The 19,363-nt window shown below is 38.1% G+C and overlaps 1 protein-coding gene across 6 annotated transcripts in view; it reads right to left on the bottom strand.

Annotated features, from left to right (window-relative positions):
* Nucleotides 1-19,363, bottom strand: part of ARHGAP6 (Rho GTPase activating protein 6) — a 322,836-nt gene that overhangs the window by 16,711 nt on the left and 286,762 nt on the right. For all 6 annotated transcript variants that reach the window (XM_032679819.1, XM_032679817.1, XM_032679814.1 and 3 more), the window contains exons 4-8: nucleotides 16,521-16,777; nucleotides 11,438-11,633; nucleotides 8,351-8,406; nucleotides 4,615-4,765; nucleotides 3,256-3,404 (exon numbers count right to left, since the gene is read on the bottom strand). In XM_032679819.1, coding sequence (XP_032535710.1) covers nucleotides 3,256-3,404; nucleotides 4,615-4,765; nucleotides 8,351-8,406; nucleotides 11,438-11,633; nucleotides 16,521-16,777 — 809 coding nt within the window. The remainder of the gene's footprint in view (nucleotides 1-3,255; nucleotides 3,405-4,614; nucleotides 4,766-8,350; nucleotides 8,407-11,437; nucleotides 11,634-16,520; nucleotides 16,778-19,363) is intronic.

Here is a 19,363-nt window from a genome sequence, read left to right as displayed (position 1 = left end):
CTCACATGTATACAGACATGTATATACACATATCTACACACATTCAAACCCCTACACACCCACACAAAAACACACACACTCTCTCCTTATTTTCACAGATGTTTTGTTCATCAAAACCAAAACCTAGCACTAAGTCAAGTAAAAAATGAACAATTTTTAGAAATCTTGAAACACCTTGTTTGAACATCTCTGCAACAAGTACTGTGGGTATTCAGGATATATTTTTAAATTAATTGGAGGAGTAGAAGGTGGAAGTACTTCCTGCCCTTAGTTCCCTGGAAGCTCAACAGTGGCATACTTCTGAACTCAGAGAAATCTCCCTCCTACTTCACCATCCCAACATGTTATCGTCTCTTAGGACCAAATACTGAAAACTCCTAGCTTTCTCAAATAGCACTCACAATTTGAAACCTGTACAGTGATACTCTTCCATGTTTAAACACTTTAGATAACTAAGGAACAGGCACGTTATTTTTACTAGTATTTGCCTGCATTTTTGCTTGTTTGCTAGAACATGACATGTTTACTTGTTGGGTGAATTTTTTGGTTTGTTGTATTTTTACCTTTCTTCCTGCTTTTGTAGATCTGTGCTCAAAGAAGCAATAGTAACCTGAATTTTGAGGAAGTAGAAGGCTAGGAATACATACTACACTAGACAAGAATGATCTGAAAAATATGTCATACATTGTTATATCAAAAATTTCATTGTTATATTTGTAATTACACTACTTTTTTTCCCTTCTATTCTTTCAACAGAGCAAAAAGTTGGGGTCATGTTCTTCTTCTCTCTGTCTCCCCTTGGTTGCTACTCTTGGAATGCAGAAGAAAATGTCAACAGTTAAGACTGTAAGTGAATTTTGGCCATTGCACCAGTACTTCTTGCAGGATTATAAAAAAAAAAAAAAATTCATGAGAGTTATTTTTCATTTGTTTCAATTACACTTGAACTAACAATTTTACAAAAGGACATGAAGAGGCACCAAAAAGAGGCAGTAATGGAATTCCAAGGAATGAGTGATACAAAATGGATTTTCTCAAAGTAGTATTTTTAAACTTTTTTTGTAGCTGGTCATTTACTGAATACTCCAGTTAAACTTACAACTGTGCACTGACTATACCTGGTTTATCTTTTACAGAGCTCAACTAGACAGCACAGAGCTGACGGTAAAAAAGAGTTTTTCCTTTTACTGGTGAGACCACTGTGTAATGTTGGAGAGACATCTGCACTAAGTAGGTGGATGGGCAGTCATAGCAAACATGCTGGCTCTTTGTTCAGAGACTCATCCCAGCATGACTGTGAGAACAGCACACTCCCTTATTTGCACACCACCATGCACCCAGCTGTTTTTCGGGTGACCTGCTTTTTAAACTCTGTCTGAGTTTCAAGTCACCAAGGATGCAGAGGCATGTGGTGCCTCCAGTGTGCCAAGGGCAGCCTCTGGCTGTGCCTGGATCTGCATGTGCAGGCTGTTTGTACAAATAGTGAGTCTTTTCTTAGGGGCAGCCTCAGGGCATCCCTTAAAAATGTTGTAAACATATCCACTGAAATGAACTGAATGAGTAATTTTAATAGTTAGTCATCCATCTTCATCTTTGTGAGAGAAGGGCTTTTGAAAGAAATCATGAAGAGGTCCTGTGTGCCAAAGCTTGGCTGTTTTCCTTCCAGTGATAGCAAACAGTCTGATAAAATACTTTCTCTTGCCCTGTATGCCTTTATTCACTTAATTTTTTAATTATTCATAAATGGCTTAAATAACTGTGAGCAGAATACTGTATTATCTATAAAAGGTATCCAGTTGCACATAATATCCCTGATGCTTACAATACTGTCAAGAGAGCTTACATAAATTTGCCTTGCCAAAATACCTGTGGCAGAGCTGATGTACTGTTAAGTGGAATGAAAATGCCTTTAATACAACTGTTGGGCCAACTCAACTCTCTTAAGCAGGATCTCCTAGCCCTGCAATAAGATCCTCTTGGGTACATTCCTGAACCAACAAAGAACTTTTTGCAGGACCAAGGGGACCATGACCTTAGCTGGCTTATACATGTTTTCAAGTACAGTAAAACTGTTACAAGCTGCTCTTTCTAAGTGCTTTCCATCATAGTGGTGTAGTTTTTTACCAACTCCTTGCTAAGAACAAAAATAATACTATTTAAAGTGAATTTAAAAGTGAAATAGGCCTAGAAGTCACATGCAGCACACTGGAAGTTAGGACTTGAGGCAGAAATTAGGAAAAACTTAGTCTCAAAGTGCCAATTGTTAAAACCAGACAACTGCAAAAGGTGTCCAAATTTGATGAAATCAGTAGGGTTTTCCATCTGGAAGACAAAATTCTCTAGGAGTTTCAGAAGAGTCTTAGAAGTAACCTCAGAAGTAGGTTCAGCTGCAGTTCAGAGGACAGAGAAGTCCATCCCACAGATAAACCAGTTCAGTTCTGTTAAGCAGTGACAGACTGTATCCATCCATTCAAAGTTAACACAGTTACCACCTTTTGCAGAGTGGTCTACTAGTCCAAGTCTTTTCCTGGTAGAAATGGGAAGCCTGGATTTTCAGGTCTTCTCTAGTGTGAACGGGCACAGATGCAGACGTGCAAAGCTCTGAAGTGCAGCTCAGCCCCACTGCTATAGGTATTCTTGTATCTGTGGGGTTAGTGCACACCAACCTCTCCACTGAATTTGGTCCAGACTGCAACAGTAAGGAGGCCAGAAGGAAAACAGGTAAAGATGAACACCCTGACTCCAACTAGTGATGAGGTCTCTCAGTTGAAAGGATACAGCTGGAGTTCCTGTCCTTTGTTTTTTTATTTTTCACTACCCAGTGCACACAAGGAAGCTAAAGGAACTAAGAAGTGAACTGCTGTGTCCAAAGGTCATATAAAAAAGTAACAACATAGAACAAAAAGAAAATGAAAAAGCATATTCTTGCATGCCTGACCTCTTCTGAGTACTTTTTCCATAGAACATAATAGGATAAAACAAGGCTAGATGGATAACATTAAGAACAAGGTTGGTTACGCTGTGAAGCAACCAAAGGAAGTCGTAGATGCTTTACTGATTAAGTCATACAAAAATTAAACTTTCACAGCCTTAAGAACATAGTAAACAACCAAATGGCAAAAGTGTAGGCAAGTAGATTAAATGTCTCCCATCTTTCAGGGGTATGCCACTACTGTGAATGTTTCAAGGCTTTAAAGATCTCTTTTCAGACCATCAGTTGAGCAAAGTCAAAGGATACAAGTGACCAGGACTTACCTCTTGGCCATCTTTGTCTCTGGTGTCTTCTGCATGGCCAGCCACTGTGGAGAGGAACTGCAGCAGCCGGTGTAGGGTATCGCAGTTACAAGGAGGTAGAAGATAAATGAGAAGCTGTAAGGTGCTTAGCTGCTCATCTGGCTCTAATACTAAGAGGGGAAAAAATATATTCTAAGAAAATCACTCCAACTAACCTAAAAGAAGAACAAATAGACTGTTCCCAGCCCAAGGGAAGGCATAAGAATAGCTTTGTTTAAGGATCATTTCCCTTACAACGTCAGAAGAAAAAGAGAAAACTTGAAGGAAATATCAAAAGTGCAACAACTACTATTATGAGATTTTTGCCTTGGTTGATCAACATTTCACTCACAAATTCATAGGAACTTTTCTCATTCTATAAGAGAGCAAAATCCATGTTGCACACTCCATTGCTGCAACTGGACTCCAAAATTCTGCTTACTTTTCTATTTACTCCATTCATTTAAGTATACCTACTGGTATATACAGTAGCTGGCAAGCATCCCAGTTGGGTTTCTGTATAGCCATTTTTAATCAGTTTTCTTACAATTTTGCATCTTACAGAGGTCCTGGGAGATTGGAAAAGCAAGTAGAGATATAAAGGATATTCTGCAAACACCATCATTCAAACCACCTAAAGTGCAATGGTAGCCAGTAAGACGAGACAGAGGCAGGATCTCACACATGGGAGCTAGAAAGATTCTGAAGAACACAAACCAGGCAGCAGCTGAAGCTTGAAGGGTCCAACTTTACTTTTTCCTAAATTTGTGAGAGTCTGCACTCAGGCAACACATCGTACTTAATATGATGCCTTTGAGGACCATTAACTATGAAGAAACTTGAATATTTTAAGCTAGGATGGAATTTTGGTCAGTGAACAGCTCTAAAAATTTTAAGATACTGGGATTCAAACTGGAGTCTGTGATCAGGTACTGCTGAACCAATGACAGGGTCAGATTTTAACAGACAACATGAATCGCATCCTATATACAAATGCAAAAATATGTGTAATGAGTGAAATAGTTGCTGTTCTAGTTTTCTGGATTACACTTACACAGTATGAACGCAAAGGAAAAACCTCAGTAAATTTAAACTAAAGGATATACTATATTATTTATATTATATACAATATTATATATATAACATACACTATAGTATAGTATATTATATATAGTATATTAGAATATACTATATTGTTTATAATACATTATACAAATATTTGGAGCAAATCAAGGCTAAAGCCTTAAATGCACAGAATAAAAGAAAATGATTAGTAGAGATAAAAGAATTCGATCAGGTTAGTTTTTCAAAATTGGTAAATAAAGATGCTGCAGAGCTCACAGAGAGTATTGATGAAAGGCGTATAAAGTTCTCTGGTGAGAAGCGGGTCAGGCATGTCACGCAGAAATTCCTTTAACAAAGCAGCAACATCATGAATGCTGTGCTCTTCATCTAATACAACATCTATGCCTCGGTCAAACTCTTCGCGTAACTGGAAAAGAACATGACAGAAAACCACAGTCACTTACTGTTCCAATTAATACATCCCAACATAGAAAATCTTTTAAGAAGTAGATTTACTAATTTTCACTTCTGAGCTTGGGCATGACTAGTTTTTGGTAAGGTCAAAGATATAATTCATGTCTAATTGTTGTTTATTTCATGATACATGACTTAAGGTTTGTACTAGATTGTAATAAAATGTAGTTTTTTCTTTCCAGCTAATATACAACACTCTTACATGAAAAATGTGCCCAAGTATAATTTTTGCAGAAATGCAAGATTCATATCAAAGGCAGAAACCAGGGAGAATAAGGAAAATTGAAAGAAAGGCTTTCTTATACCACCTTACTACATTATCCCTAGAATCAGAAAGACTAAAATTGCATTTCATAACATTTACAATTTTGTACAAAAACACTAATAATAAGATAATGTTAATATCCACCAAACTCACATTTCTCTTGTGATTTAAGACTCTATGTAAGGATAGCAGCAAGCAGACAGGTTTACTCAAACAGCATGGCACTTGTCCACATATACCTTGTTCTGCCTTTTAATTTAGTTATATTCACTAAGTGATCATCATTACGGAGTTAACATTACAAGGTATTGCTACTTTTTTTCCAGCTACAGGCCTCAGACAAATTCTGTATAATTCAAAGGCATCATGCTTCCAAAAGGCAGAAGAAATTCCTCTCCCACATCCAAGATACCTTATGAAGAGATAAAAGCCTGCCCTTCTGGAGAGATTTCCCAGCACCAAGAGCAGAATGCTTTCCTCAGGTTGATAGCTCCACCTTTTACTCTCTTTTCATTTTGAAAAGAGTCAAGATGTTTTAAAACTATTTCCTAGAGAAAATTCATACGTTTGCTAACATTATGAGGTATCACAATCTATCTTCTCGGAGAGTAATTACAGCTAAACCTTACTAAAAAAGGAAATTTGACATATCAGATTTCTTTACCAGGAATATCACAGACGTACCAAAAAGAGGAAAGAAGCTAAGTCACAAGCAAACTATGTGTCTGTGATAATTTGTGGCAAATCCTGACCACGTGCAAACCTATCTTGAGTGTGTACAGCATGAAAATCCTGTGTTTTCAGTTGAAATTGTCTTTCATAATGGCTGTGAAAGGTATTGTCTGAAAACCACAGCCTCCATTCTAATTTATTAGGATTACTTTTAACATTATTCGTATCAGTCATTACTAATAATGAATAATTATGCTACTAAGACCAGAATATGTTCTTTATCTAGTATTATGCTTCCCCCTGCTGATTTGTGGTCAAAGATTTTTCAGTGCCAACTTGAGGACTTCATTCCTGGCTCGATTCTACTCTCCAGACTGGTGGCAAATGCAGAACATCTCCATGGAGTACCATGAATTACCTCAATCCAGAAGATTGCTTCTGCATCTACTGCCCAAAAGCAGCTGAGGAAACAGATTAGCACTGCATCAGGAATTCAGACTTCTCAAATAGCTGTCTAAATCATAAACTGCTGTTACAGCCTTGAATATGGCATTTCTGATATCTAATGAGGCCTATAGAGATGTCCTACGCAGCACAATATAAGTTTTGGTGAGACATAGTCACATTTCCGGCCCAGGTACCACGGCTGTTAAAAGTGTGTATTTTTAAGTTTAAACTTTCGGTCTCTCAGACTCCACTCAGAGGGAATACTTTTGTCTGAAGATACTTATGTTGAACTACAGCATCCACTGGAGCTTATGATATGAGAGATGAGGACATCCATGCTGGGAGAGGGGATGGGAGAGCAGAGCTCCAGCCATGTCACTCTGCAACCTCAGGGTTGAAGCTACCACCAAGTCACCAGGCCCAGCATCGAGGGCTGCCCACCCTAACCTTGGCAAGATCACTCTGCTCAAGCATCTGTATCATTTCTGGGCACAACATGGTACCTGGCACCCCAATGCACCAGACCTACCACCTTGAGCCAACACGAGCTCAGGAATCTTTGTTCTACACCTCACTGAACGTGAAGGAGGAGGTTTGTAATAGGTGCACTTGTTCTAGATTTTCTCTTCCTTATGTATTTATTGCAACAAACTACAGTGGAAACATTACATTTTCTAACTGGGAAAGGAAGGAAAACAAAAATATGCTTACTTTCTAGACAAGGAAAACTAATGAACAGCTGCAAAAGCACACCAAAATCTGAGTCCTGGGTTTGGCTTTCCATGGTTCAGAAAATGAGTGGAATTTTAATTGAATCCAGACTTTCCCATGTGTTCATGTTGACAGCATTTATTATTGTAACTGCAAGGGCCAAGCTGATGCTTCCTTGTTGTTTAATGAAATATATCAGTTTATGTAGTTCAATAAATTAGTCAGTGTAATAGAACACATAGATACCCAAATCTTTTTATTTCCTCACCTTTTGAAAACCACAAGAAAAATTGGTGAAAGTCACTGATGTTCAAAGTAAAGCTTAGTTCACAAGTAAATGATAGAAGCTTTCTGCTTCCAGAGGTATGATGCAATTGTACTCACCCCTAAATGATAATATATGTTTTGACATTAAAGCTTGCAAGGCAACTTCAATACTTTATCTAGTTCAGTGTTGACCTAACAGCTGCCTCTGCAGATCACGAATGTTTTTAGCTTGGTGTTACACCAGCCACTCAACAACAGAAACTGCCAGAGAATAAGCTACAAATCAGCAGGCTATACTGTCCTACCAGCCAAAATCAATTCAGTTTAGATACTCAAGGTAACTTGACATAGTGACAAAACATTACACTGTTTTTGCAACAAAGTACTTCTGGGATCAGATGGAGTCAAGCTTTCTTTTGCTTTTTTTTCTGTTTGATGCTTTTTGTCTTATACTTCCTGGGAGGGGTATTTTTCTGTAACTTTTTATCCCCTCCTTAAGCATCACACAAACATTAATCACTATTTTTTACTGCTCTAACTCAACGTGTATTCCCAACTTCTGGAAATAACAATGCAATATCTAGGGGTGAGGTAACACCCACTTCTGACTTTGTCTCTGAAACCTAATTGTACACCACCTTTGATTTTTCATCATTTGGCTGAAATTAAGACTTGGAAGGACCTGCTCTGACCTTCAAGTTTAGCAGGGGTAAAAGAGAGGTGACATTTAGGAGCAGCAATCTGAGGGTCAAAGAGATTGTTCTGTACTTGCATGTTTTCTCATACCGTGAGTTTTCAAAAAAAGATTTACAATTTGAGTTTACTTTGGGAGCTTCAGCTGTTTCCGAGATGAAACGAACAGCCAAGTTTTTTTTTTTTTCCCCTACAGTGTAACCTTTGGAAAATTTCATCACTGTGGTCTGTTTGGATCTCCAACCCTGTGATACTTTCGCAGAGCAAAACATAACAGACTGTTAACCTGCAGAGAACCTGACAAGGATTTCACCAGATGTAAAAGATACTGGAAATGGCCTGTTATGAGCCATCAAAAAAACAAGTCACTGATCCAGAAACCCTGAATTTCACCAGGTGATGGATAGGGAGGAAATCACAACAAATGGGATCAGATTTGTTTGTATCGTAGCTGGAAGGAAAACCATATCCATATCCACTCACCTGTCGTACTCTCTTTTTTGAGCTTCCAACTCTGAATATTCCTACTGTCTGGAGACCTGCAAGTGTAGCACATCATAGAACTGTTTTATCATTAAATTTTCTCCTGACAATTGCATTCAAACCAAGCAATCTGAACTATATGTGTACTTAAAAGAATAATAAAAAAACTAGTAACATATTTCTCCACAAACTTGTACTTACCAGGCTGAGGCAAGACTCAGTTGTGATTAAGAAGCCATCCACTGTGGTTTTTAAGGACCTCACCTAATCTGCAAAATGGTATCTCTGTGACATTTCTTGTGATGCCATTTTGGTAGTGCCACTGCTGCTGCATGAGGAACAGAGGTATGCAGAGAGTGAGGCACTGCTCAGGGTTTGGAGGTGGCACTTCCAGGACTGTCATCCAAGGGAACAGGTTATAAAATAACTAAACGTGTGAGCATTGAGCTGTGTCTTTGGATACAGGAAGCAGTTGGTGTCTGGGGTTACTCACTGGCTCTATAGTGCCTGTCAAGACAAAGTTGAGTTTCCTTCAAAGGGACATAAATAGTGCACTCAGGCAGACTATGAGAGGCAAGAACTCTACACTGGAGTTGTGCAGTTTATAGGGTAGGAACAGTTTTTATATAGAGGGAAAGCTATAAGGAAGCAAAGTGCAGAAGTGTGCCATTTAGACTTAAAGTGATTTGGAAATGAGTGTTGCGTGCTATTCCGTAAGAAATTAGTTCAAACCTTCATCTAGCCCTGTAGATACCACCAGAGTATCAAACAAACAATAACATGGTTATCAAATGGACATACTTTGCAGACTTAACAGGACCAGAAAAATTTGAGAGTAAATGCTACCCTAGAGATGACATGGCCTTTAGCAATGGCAATGTGAGTGGAAATTTTAGAGCCTTAAGGAGCTGTATACTTAATATAATTTTACAGAGTTGTACATTTGTGCAAAAAGGATGAAATTATCTATAAGCTACACTTATAACGAAGGGATGTGTCACTTTGCAATGGTGTTTGGAGTTGCAGATTTTCATCAGAGAAATTCAGACAGGATTCTGCTTTCTCATTTTTAGTCTCAACATGACACATCACTTCAGATCTTCTGTCTTTGATTAACAGAATATTACACTGATGGGATACCAATTAGTAAACCTAGAGACATTAGCAGGGAATCATCCTAGATGGAGATACACACATTGGGCAAAACCCACAGGCTGGTTATCAGTCCCTGCAAAGACATACAGTATTTGTTCTACACTTGACTCCTACAGGGAGTCAAGCTTTACATCTCTGAGATATGATGTCAGGAAAGACAGGTAAGGTGAACAAGGACAGGAGCTTTTATGGCTAAAAACATTACCATTTTTTGTCATATAATGTTCAAAATTATCGTTTAAAGCATTTATCAGAAAATGCTGATGATTTGTTGCTGAAAAATCAGCCTAAAGGCTTTAGGTTTACTAAGTATTTTCAGAATCAGAAACTTGGTCCATCATGTAGCCTTGAATAATGTTCCTACAGGATTCTTGCTACAACTGGAAGTCCTCTATGACCCCAGGGAGCAAACAGTGATGTCTATCTTTTGCAATCTTTAAATTTCTCTAAGTCATTCAGTCGCAATGACTGTCTTGCGGACAGCAGATTAAACTGAAATGAAGAACATCACTATTTGCCCCAAATTATATCATATTATTGTGGTGTGGGGTACTATAGTGCACTCTTAGACAATTAACAATAACTCATCATAAATTTCCTTTAAGAGAAAACTTTCATGTAAAACAATATTTTAGTAAAGAGTGTTGTACAGAAAAGAATCTTTGTTATGACAGTGGGTTAAGGGGATCAAAAAAATTATCACAGATGATCAAGTGACATAAAATCACAGTATCCAAATGATACTCAGCTGAATGGCTTTTTTGGCTGACACAGATACTTTTATTGTTCTCCAGACTCAGCTATCCTTGCTTAAAGGGATGGAAGTCATTCATCTCAACCTTAATCATCCAACACTTATTCGTCAGCCATGGTATCTAATCTCTGTAAAAGACTAACACTGACTATCTTTTGCAGTGTTCCTTGATATATTTGTAAGCAACATAGTTTTCAATTACAAATTGTGAAAGTTCAGCATTGTTGTTTAAATTGCAGTCCCTCATCTGCAAAAGCCTTTCATTCAGAGTCAGTAAATTATTTCTTTCTGGTGAAATTAGGCATCAAATGCATCATTTGGTGTTGTAGTCACCATTATTTTATGGTTTGTTTATTATCTGACCATGTGATAACTCTGTCTTGCTGCAGCCAAGTTATTTCAATTCTCATTAAAAAACTTTACAAGACTAAGATAGTTTGGCAGAGATGCTGAACAGATACCTTGACTGACTATTGTTTCTGCATTACATAAAGCTGTGGGAGGTTCGTGTCTGGACAACCATGAAGACAGGAGAAGAATACTGGCAGGAGTCTGTAACTCCCTTCGGAGAGAGCAGGCCTGAGCCTTAGGCTGGTCAGGAGGAATCAAGTCAGAGACAAACTGAGTAGTCAGCCTTCAAGCCTTGTAGAGAACAGGGAAAAGCTTCTCAAAGCTTAATATATATTTAGCATGGGATTTTTTCTTTTTCTGAGCCTCTATCTTCAAATATCAGAAGTCTTGCACTGTAGTATAAACAGTTCATTTAGCTCTCACACCATAAGATCCACTGGTTGTGAAGAATGACTCCAGACTGACTGGCACATTTCAAACTTTTATTCTCAAGGTATAGGTAAACCTGTGGGGTGTGAAGAGTCGTTCCTGCAGAGCTGAGCAGTCCAATAAAAGACGAGTGACCTCCAAGAAAATCTCCATCCCCACACTCTATGGACCAGTTTCCAAGCTTGTAGCACAGAGCCCTAGTTAGGGAATTTATCATCTAAGTATGAGACAAGTAAGTCTCATATTGTAAGTGAGACTATCTTTAGCAAGAGGCAAAATAGGAGGGAAAGTGTCTAACTTTCAAAGATGACCTTGCAATTGGAAGCATATAGTTGCTTCTTAAAACATGCATTTATTTATATTATAGTAAAAATACATCTGCCCCAAAATATTCTTACCATGCTTTTCCAAGTGCTGGCAGCAACTATCTACAAGCCGGGGAACCTGCCTGTAAATAGGGTTCAGGCTTAGTTTCTTATCTCTTGCCTTTTCTTTCTTGCTCTGGGCTTCTGCTGGCAAAGACAGCTGTAGAGCCTCCAACAATCGTGACTGATTGTCATCAAGATCTGTAATAGAGTCCACAGACATTGCACCCTGTAAAATACACACACATGAATAATCAGTATGGTTGGAGAAATATAAACGTCATAGGACCTCATCTAACAAAGAATTTGCCTACCTGCATTTTAAACAAACTAATATGAAAATATAATTTGCTACAAAGTTTTTATAAATTAATGAAGTTATAATACCAGTGTAATGGATGGGAAAATCACAATGGTACCAATGCTATTGTTAACATATTACAAGAAATACAAATTAAAATATTGGAAAACCTAAATGCTTTCCACTCATTTGCCACATCTTTTTACTGTTATAAACCTGCACATACTGCAGGACAAGGGTGAATCATGGTCTGTGTGTGTACATCAGCAGTACCATATTTATGTGCATGGAGACAAATACACATCTTTAAACCTCATTCCCTACTTCTTCTGTAGCTTGGACCATTGTATCAGAGAAACTCATGCAAATAGATTTAAAACTATACACTATATACAGTCAAGAGTTAATATCACAAATACATACAGCTGTGGAGTTTGAATTAATCCCACATTATCACAGAACAAAGACACACCAGAGAAGCAGAGGGGTAATATTCTTTAGATAATTCTACTTCATGTATCTTCATATTTCAAAATCATTAAAATTCCAATGAAAGCTTTGAAAGCTATGTTTGGATTACAGCAAGGCACAGAAGTTCAAGCAGTCTGTAAAGGAAAAAGCAGTACAAGCAGTAGGAGGTTTATGGCATGTTTCAATGTTCACACTTGAAAAACAAGTGTTTTTTTTTTCAAACCACAAGACTACTGTCACTTCAAAATTACCAATTTCCTCAACTGTTATTAAACTTATCAGGCAGAAGCATTTTAGAGAACATATAGGCTTACAAACAATAATAAAACAAAAAAAAAAATTTTGGGGGTTTATTCCTATTAAAAATACATTGTAAAGTTTTTTCTTTCTTTCCAAAACATAGTACAAATTTTACAGTAACATAAAAAGTACTGTACAGAGATCCAGTGTGTCATGTAAAGAAGAAAATGTAAATTCCTACTCAAAACTTTGCTGACAACTATAGTTTCTTAAAAGCACACTGTTCTGATGACAGGTATTTTATAGACTGCTATAGTTAGATCTCAATGTGTATTATATGAGAACATTACAGCAGCCTGCAAGGGAATTTCAAGCTCTAGAAGTATTTTCTTCCATCAGCCCAGCCAACCGAACTTTACAAATATTTCCCACTCATAAAAAGCCCAGTGATATTTCAAGTTCATTAGAAGTTTCTAGTTTGTAATGTCTTTTCAAAAAAAGCATTTAACTTACCAGATATAGTTATGTTTCTTATAACTCATGGAAGACATATAAATAAAGCACAGTGAAGTTTTGGTTTTTTGGGTTTTTTTACCCACATTTCTATATACAATTACTAGACCCTTCAGAATGCAACTTTTGACCTTTATTTCTGATGTCTCTCAAAAGTACATCTGCTTGATTCCCTTTACCATTTCCTGTCAAATGGAAACAAAAACAAACAAACAAGCAAACAAAAACCCGAAACCAAACAAGAAACTCAGGCTAGGATCCATCTGTGTTAAATTCCAACTGAACGATTTTTTAATTTTGTTTTTAACAGTTTGGCATTCCAGACATCAAGTTAATTGATTGACACTGAAAATCCTAACACTGCCCTCACTGCTGCAGCTCCCAAGCAGATCCTATACGACACATGCCCTCCTTTATACCCTGCCTTAACTGGTCCTCTCCTGTCTGCAAAGCATCCTCATCTCATGAATCATTATTATCACAGAGTCACTTAAGTCGGATTCAGATCCCTAAAATAGATGTAAATACAGTCAGTTCACTGTTGTCCTTGGGCATTTTATCAAACTTGTGGATTAACTGGAGCTAACTTTAAGAAGGGTGACCTCAAGTTCAGAGACTGAAGTACAGCACTGCTTGGCAATACCAAGTCCAGGCCAGCTCTGATTTTAAACTTCAAAGCGTACAGGAAAACACTACCAACATACTCCATGGATCCAGCTCAGACTCAGCTAGACCTATTAGTTCGGGCTCAGACAGATCTATAGGACAGCTGAGGAACAACGGAGGAGACTGTGCTCACTGCTGCCCACTACTCCAGGACTAGTAACACATACACAGTGATACTTGGAGTGCAGTGCCCAACAATGGAAGAAAAACAAGTTCCATCTGCTAGGCATTACCTGTGTACATAATGGATACCAGTCCCTGCTCCCCCATGACAAGCTCAAAATCTAAATAAGCTGGGCAAGTCTTAAGCTAAACACACAGAAACACAAAGGAAAGTGAAATCTAAAGAGAGGATGGAAAGAGCAAAAAGAAAATCAAGGCCAGAGGAATATGTGTTCAATGAAGGTCAGATGAAGCTTTTCTTTACCATTTTACTTTTTTAGGGTTTTAGAAGGTTTTTCTCTTTTGAAAAGATGAGCAACATTAGAGTCTGCATGGGATCCATTTCAATTCCATACATTACGCTATTTCAGTAGTAAAGCAGTGTGACAACTCCTGATACTTAAATAAATTCTGGTTGTATTATATACATAAAGTATTAACAGAGAGTCAGAATTCTCTACAATAGGCACACAGAAAGTGCTTCGATGATAACCAAGGCCTGAACTTCCAACCACTGGGCAAAAATCATACACAGAAAATGCAGCAACAGTGATTTCTGTGAAGCTCTTGGAGGAGACAGAACCACAGCACTCATACCATGAGTTCTGCAGTCAGCATTACTTTATATCTCTTATTGAAAGTCTCAGCTGAGTGTTTGAAGACTCACTGGAATACACAAAGTGAATGACACAGTAGCAAAGAAGTGAATGGTACAGTGATAAGCAATCCCTCCCATTTATGTTGGAGAGGACTGCACTCCAGGTGTCTGTGCAGCATTTGTGTGATAAACCAGTTGTAACAGTTGCATGTACTAATGAATCATTTTTAATTTTTTTTGTAAGCATTTGTCTTCCTACACTTGAAAATAAACAGTGCAATAGTGCTCAAGAGATAAAAGGTAAGTGCAGGCTTCCTTACCATCCCCTAAAAAAACCTCAAGATAGAGGAGTAAGTACACCGATAAGCAGAATTCTAAAGGCTAAAGACAGGCAAGATATGGCACATGAGTTGATATTAATGTTAAATAATTGACAATTCACAACGTACATTACCTGCATTCCTGACAGAAAATGCCAGCTCCCTCCTGTCACACTGCCCACCTTAGTCTACCTTACTTCTCTGTACGTGAACCATGTGTTACTGCATTCTCATGGCTATGGACTAACGGTTCCATTTCAACACTGTGAAAGCTGCAATCCTGGCATTAACAAACAAAAAAAACCCCAAAACCAAACAGACAAAGCCTCCCCCGGCCCCCCCCCCCCCAAAAAAAAAACCCCAACAAAAAAAAGCAAAACTCTCCCTTTGCTTCTAGGAACTTGGTCCTGATGGATCTCTATCCTTTAGACGTACCAAAGGATCATGTTCCTTCTGCTTCCTGGCTGGTCAAATGCATGTCAAAGATCTTATCACACTTGAAAAGAACAGCAGACGACCCAAATCTGGACATATGAATTATTTTTTACTCAGGTTCTGAAGCTATGGTGAACTTCTATTTTTTGTCACTGACTACGCCAAATTCTGAAAGAAGTTCATGGGTTTCCCTTCACACTTAGTTCAAATGTGCTTTGCACTTTTGTGTGAACACAACTGCCTGTTCATATGGTTTGCACAGATCAAGAGATGTGCATTAATGCATATATTAGAGTGCAAACATCATGTTTTCAGTTATTTGCAGACAGAATATAGACACTTCTAGCTTCAGCTGGCAGCTAGAGTGAACAAACAGCTTCATGATCTGTCTTCTGTCTTCTCTTAATTTGCAATTTACTCCAGTTCTATCCCTCTTAATACTCTGAAGAGCCCTACACAGCATTTCCCTGAATCAGGTTTTATCCTAATGATGAAAGAAGGTGAGGTTCCTAAGATATTTTATTTTCCAGAGTCTGTTCTTATACCCCAAATTCTTGCTTAGATTTCTTAAAAGGGGTTTAATTTAAAGTATTTTATTACGCTTTTTTTTCCTCCCTCCATTGCAAATGAAATCAAAAAAGCAGTAAATGTTAGAACCTCCATCCACGGTAGCAAAGGAAAAAGATTTACTGCTGTTACTGTACTACTGTAAAGTTCAGAGAGTAAAATTTACTTACAAGGAACAGAATCATGCTAACAAATGGTCAACTAGGTACCTATCTTACACGTAGATTAACATTCTGCCCAAAACCACCACATTGTGTTCTGCTGCCAAAGGCATCTTCATAGCCTGTATGCAGAAACATCCTTCAAAGAGCCTGGTACAAATCTACTCTGACAACTTCTTACCTACCACTTAGGACATGATCAGAATTAGAACATGAGGATTTTTATTAATATTAGGATAGGGATTAATAATTAAGACTTACTACCAAGTTTGTAGAGCTAGTTTAACAGAACTGTATCTATAAATATCAGTCACATAGGTTTAGTCTTCTCTAGTATTCTTGGTTGAAGCCAGACGGAATTTGTTAAATCTAAAAGACTTAGATAGAAGGAGGTTGATAAAGGGAACAAACAGGAAGATTTCTAGATAATCTCTCTACCGCTTTGTGATCTGTAACAAACTTACATAATCTGCTCCTACCAGCATCACAGAAAGAAGATTCCCACTACAGTTAAGAGTCTTCTGGTGTTGACCAGGTTGACTTCCACATGAAAAAAACTCCCACTATTTGAAACGCAACAAAAGAGGTATTCCACAATTCATAGACACAACAGGTTTTTCCCTGGTCCAGCTAGACCCTCTGGACCTACTGTCATGCATCCCCTTGTGATGGGTCTACTTACACGCCTCCTTGCTCGTGGCGCTGGCTCAGGTGTGTTAGGAGAAGTGGATTCATTTGGTGTTTCTGAGGTTGAGCTAAGAGATGAGTTACTGCTTGAAAGTTCTTTGTTCTGTCTTTTAGTTCCAAATGGCAAAAGAAAGGCCACAAAATCTGAAACATCTTTTTGCTCTTCTCTCTGAGAGTCTTGCTTGAGTTTGTAGGCCCGGTCATTAGCAATCACTTGGGACAAAGGCATTCCAAAAGCCTGGGGAATAAATTCTGCAACAATAACAACAAAACCCTAATATTTACCAAACATCTGCTATTTATTTATTACAAAAAGAATTAACAGTTAAGCTGTTAAAAAGAAAAGCAATCTGAAGTCCCTTTAAATATATATTAAGTCCAATTAAGTACTAGACTGCATAATAATAACAACAGTGCCAGGTAATTGTAGCCCATGGTATCTGAATCCTGTCTCTAGTTGCATCATGAACGATACACCACACAGAATCTTGGAAAATCACTTGGGAGCAGAACTAATTAAGATCTTCACTTCCACTGAAAGTGAGTCAAGTCAGGCACTTCTGGTTACATCCAGATATTGCAGAGGGGCATCAGAAACTCTGGTAACCTCATCCTGACACTGGGGAGCGTAGCTGGACTGTGCCACAACTCCCTCTCATTTCTCAGAGCCCTTCACCAGGCTTCTTTCTCATAAGTGTTGTAGGGCACCAGAGTCAAGGGGTACCAGTACGTGCAGGGTTTTCATTACAGTTCAGGAGAGTGTGCATCTACCTGTACAGAGAGCTTGTAAGTACATTCACTATTCAGACTAAGCCTTCAAGGATATAGTTTTAAATATACACAAGAACTATACTGTTTTAAATACCGATAAGACTAACCCTGTTTAATAGTGGTGTATCAGTATAAAGGTCCTTTGCAACAGTACAAAAATATACATGGATGTATAGAAATACAGGAGAAAAAATGTTTCTCTCAGTTAACAAAAAGACATAATCCCATCCCACATCAATATAACTGTAATGTACAAAACCAGCATATACTTCAGGTCACTAAAATGCTTAAATATTTTACAAAATAGAAAAATGTTTTACAGTGAATCAGCCAACAACTAACAATAAAATGCTCATCATGAAGTTTCAAATCAGACCTATCTGACATTAGCAGAACCAAAACCATTGGGACAGACTTCCAATTAGAACTGGTTTGTGCTCAAATGGAATGAAAAAAATAGCTATTGATGCTATTCATCCTAATGAAAATGGGTGCAACTTCTACTAGGTTCCAGCTTCAGAACTGCTTGTATCAGGAATAAATATAGCAGCAGAGATCAAAACCTTTTTTTAATTATGAAAAAAAGAACCATAAACCCCCCCAAAAAAACCATAAAAAATCAAAACAAAAAAAAACCAGAAACCGAAAAATTCTTATATGCTCTGCTTCTCTTTTGCCACAATCATGTAAATAATTTAAGGCCAAAGTTCCACCTAGAATTTTAAGTCTGACTATGTCTTTGATGATATTTTCAAATTTTATATAGATTTGCAATATCATTAAGGTTATAGTAAGGTATTGAAAAGAAGAGGTTATTTTATGAATGTTGACTGAGTTCACTACTAGTTTATCACACTAAAGAAACAAGAGCCCATTGTTCCGATTCAGTGTGTAACATTCCTGCTCTTTAGAAGTATGAAATGTTAAAACACCAACTAATGTTGGTGGCCAGACAAAACTAAATCAGGAAGCAGAGCCTCATATATCAAGCAAGTCTGGAGGTGACCTGTGAGTATAATGACATCCAAAACCATCTGCATTTAATTTAGGACAAGAAAGAACATCATCACACGGATATCAAGCAACGCGAGGATTGTCAGTTCCAGGAGTCCCTCCTGTACCCAGTAGAGTGTGTCTGAAAAATTTTGAGAGTACTAGTATTAAATTACTGTTCTGAATTATCTGCCCAGTGAATATTTAAGATGACAAATTTGAAACACACATATATAACATGTCTCCCCTCTTAGCTGTCTAACCGTGTGCTTTGTTATACTCCCAGCACCCCTTTTTATTTGTCCTTCCACAACATTTCCTGAGAAAAGCCACTGAGCCAAATGAAAACCTGAACACAAAATACTTCTCTGGTTTGGGTCAGAGCCACTTGTGTTTCAAATTGGGAGAGGACAGCAATATTTAGCTCATGTGATGCCCATGCTGGTGCCACTGAACCTACAGCACTAGCATCAACTAGGGTAAGATCAGCAGGAGATGAGATCTCAACACTGCTTCATTAAAAGAATTTCATTATAATGACCCTTTCCCTGACTTCATAATGTGAAGATTGATATTCTGAGGTAGGTGTTCCTCCTCCTTGGAAATTCTCAGATGTGGGATTCCAGGTTTTTAATTGCCCTTTCTCAATGTAGCCCAGAGAAAGGACACTGAACCTCTACTTCAGGACACTCTGCTGTAGGCCTCCTCAGAGGACATGAACTGCTTCCCTGATTTCTCAATGCCTGGCAGAGATGGGGAACTGGATGAAAACCAACTGGCTGATTTTCAGACCAAATACAGATGGAAGTGGTGCTGGCTGGTAGTGGTAATTACATTAAAGAGTTGGCAAACCCATTAACTTTTTGCTCATTTGTTGAAATTGAGAGAATCAGTTGGTTCTTTCACAGACTGGCTACAACCCCAAGTTCCCCCTGAAATGCGTGTGTGTGCGTGCGCTGTGGTGGTGGGGAGCATGTCCTACCCACCACTCTTCACAAGCATTCAATCCCAGCAACTTCCTTGTTGGACAGGCAATTAGAGTCAATGTCAGCCCTTCTGACATTTCAGACTCAT

Source organism: Chiroxiphia lanceolata, chromosome 2 (assembly GCF_009829145.1).
Source record: "Chiroxiphia lanceolata isolate bChiLan1 chromosome 2, bChiLan1.pri, whole genome shotgun sequence".
Classification (NCBI taxonomy): domain Eukaryota; kingdom Metazoa; phylum Chordata; class Aves; order Passeriformes; family Pipridae; genus Chiroxiphia; species Chiroxiphia lanceolata.
The sequence above is the reverse complement of the archived record's forward strand: the minus strand, read 5'-3'. Positions and strand labels throughout refer to the sequence as shown.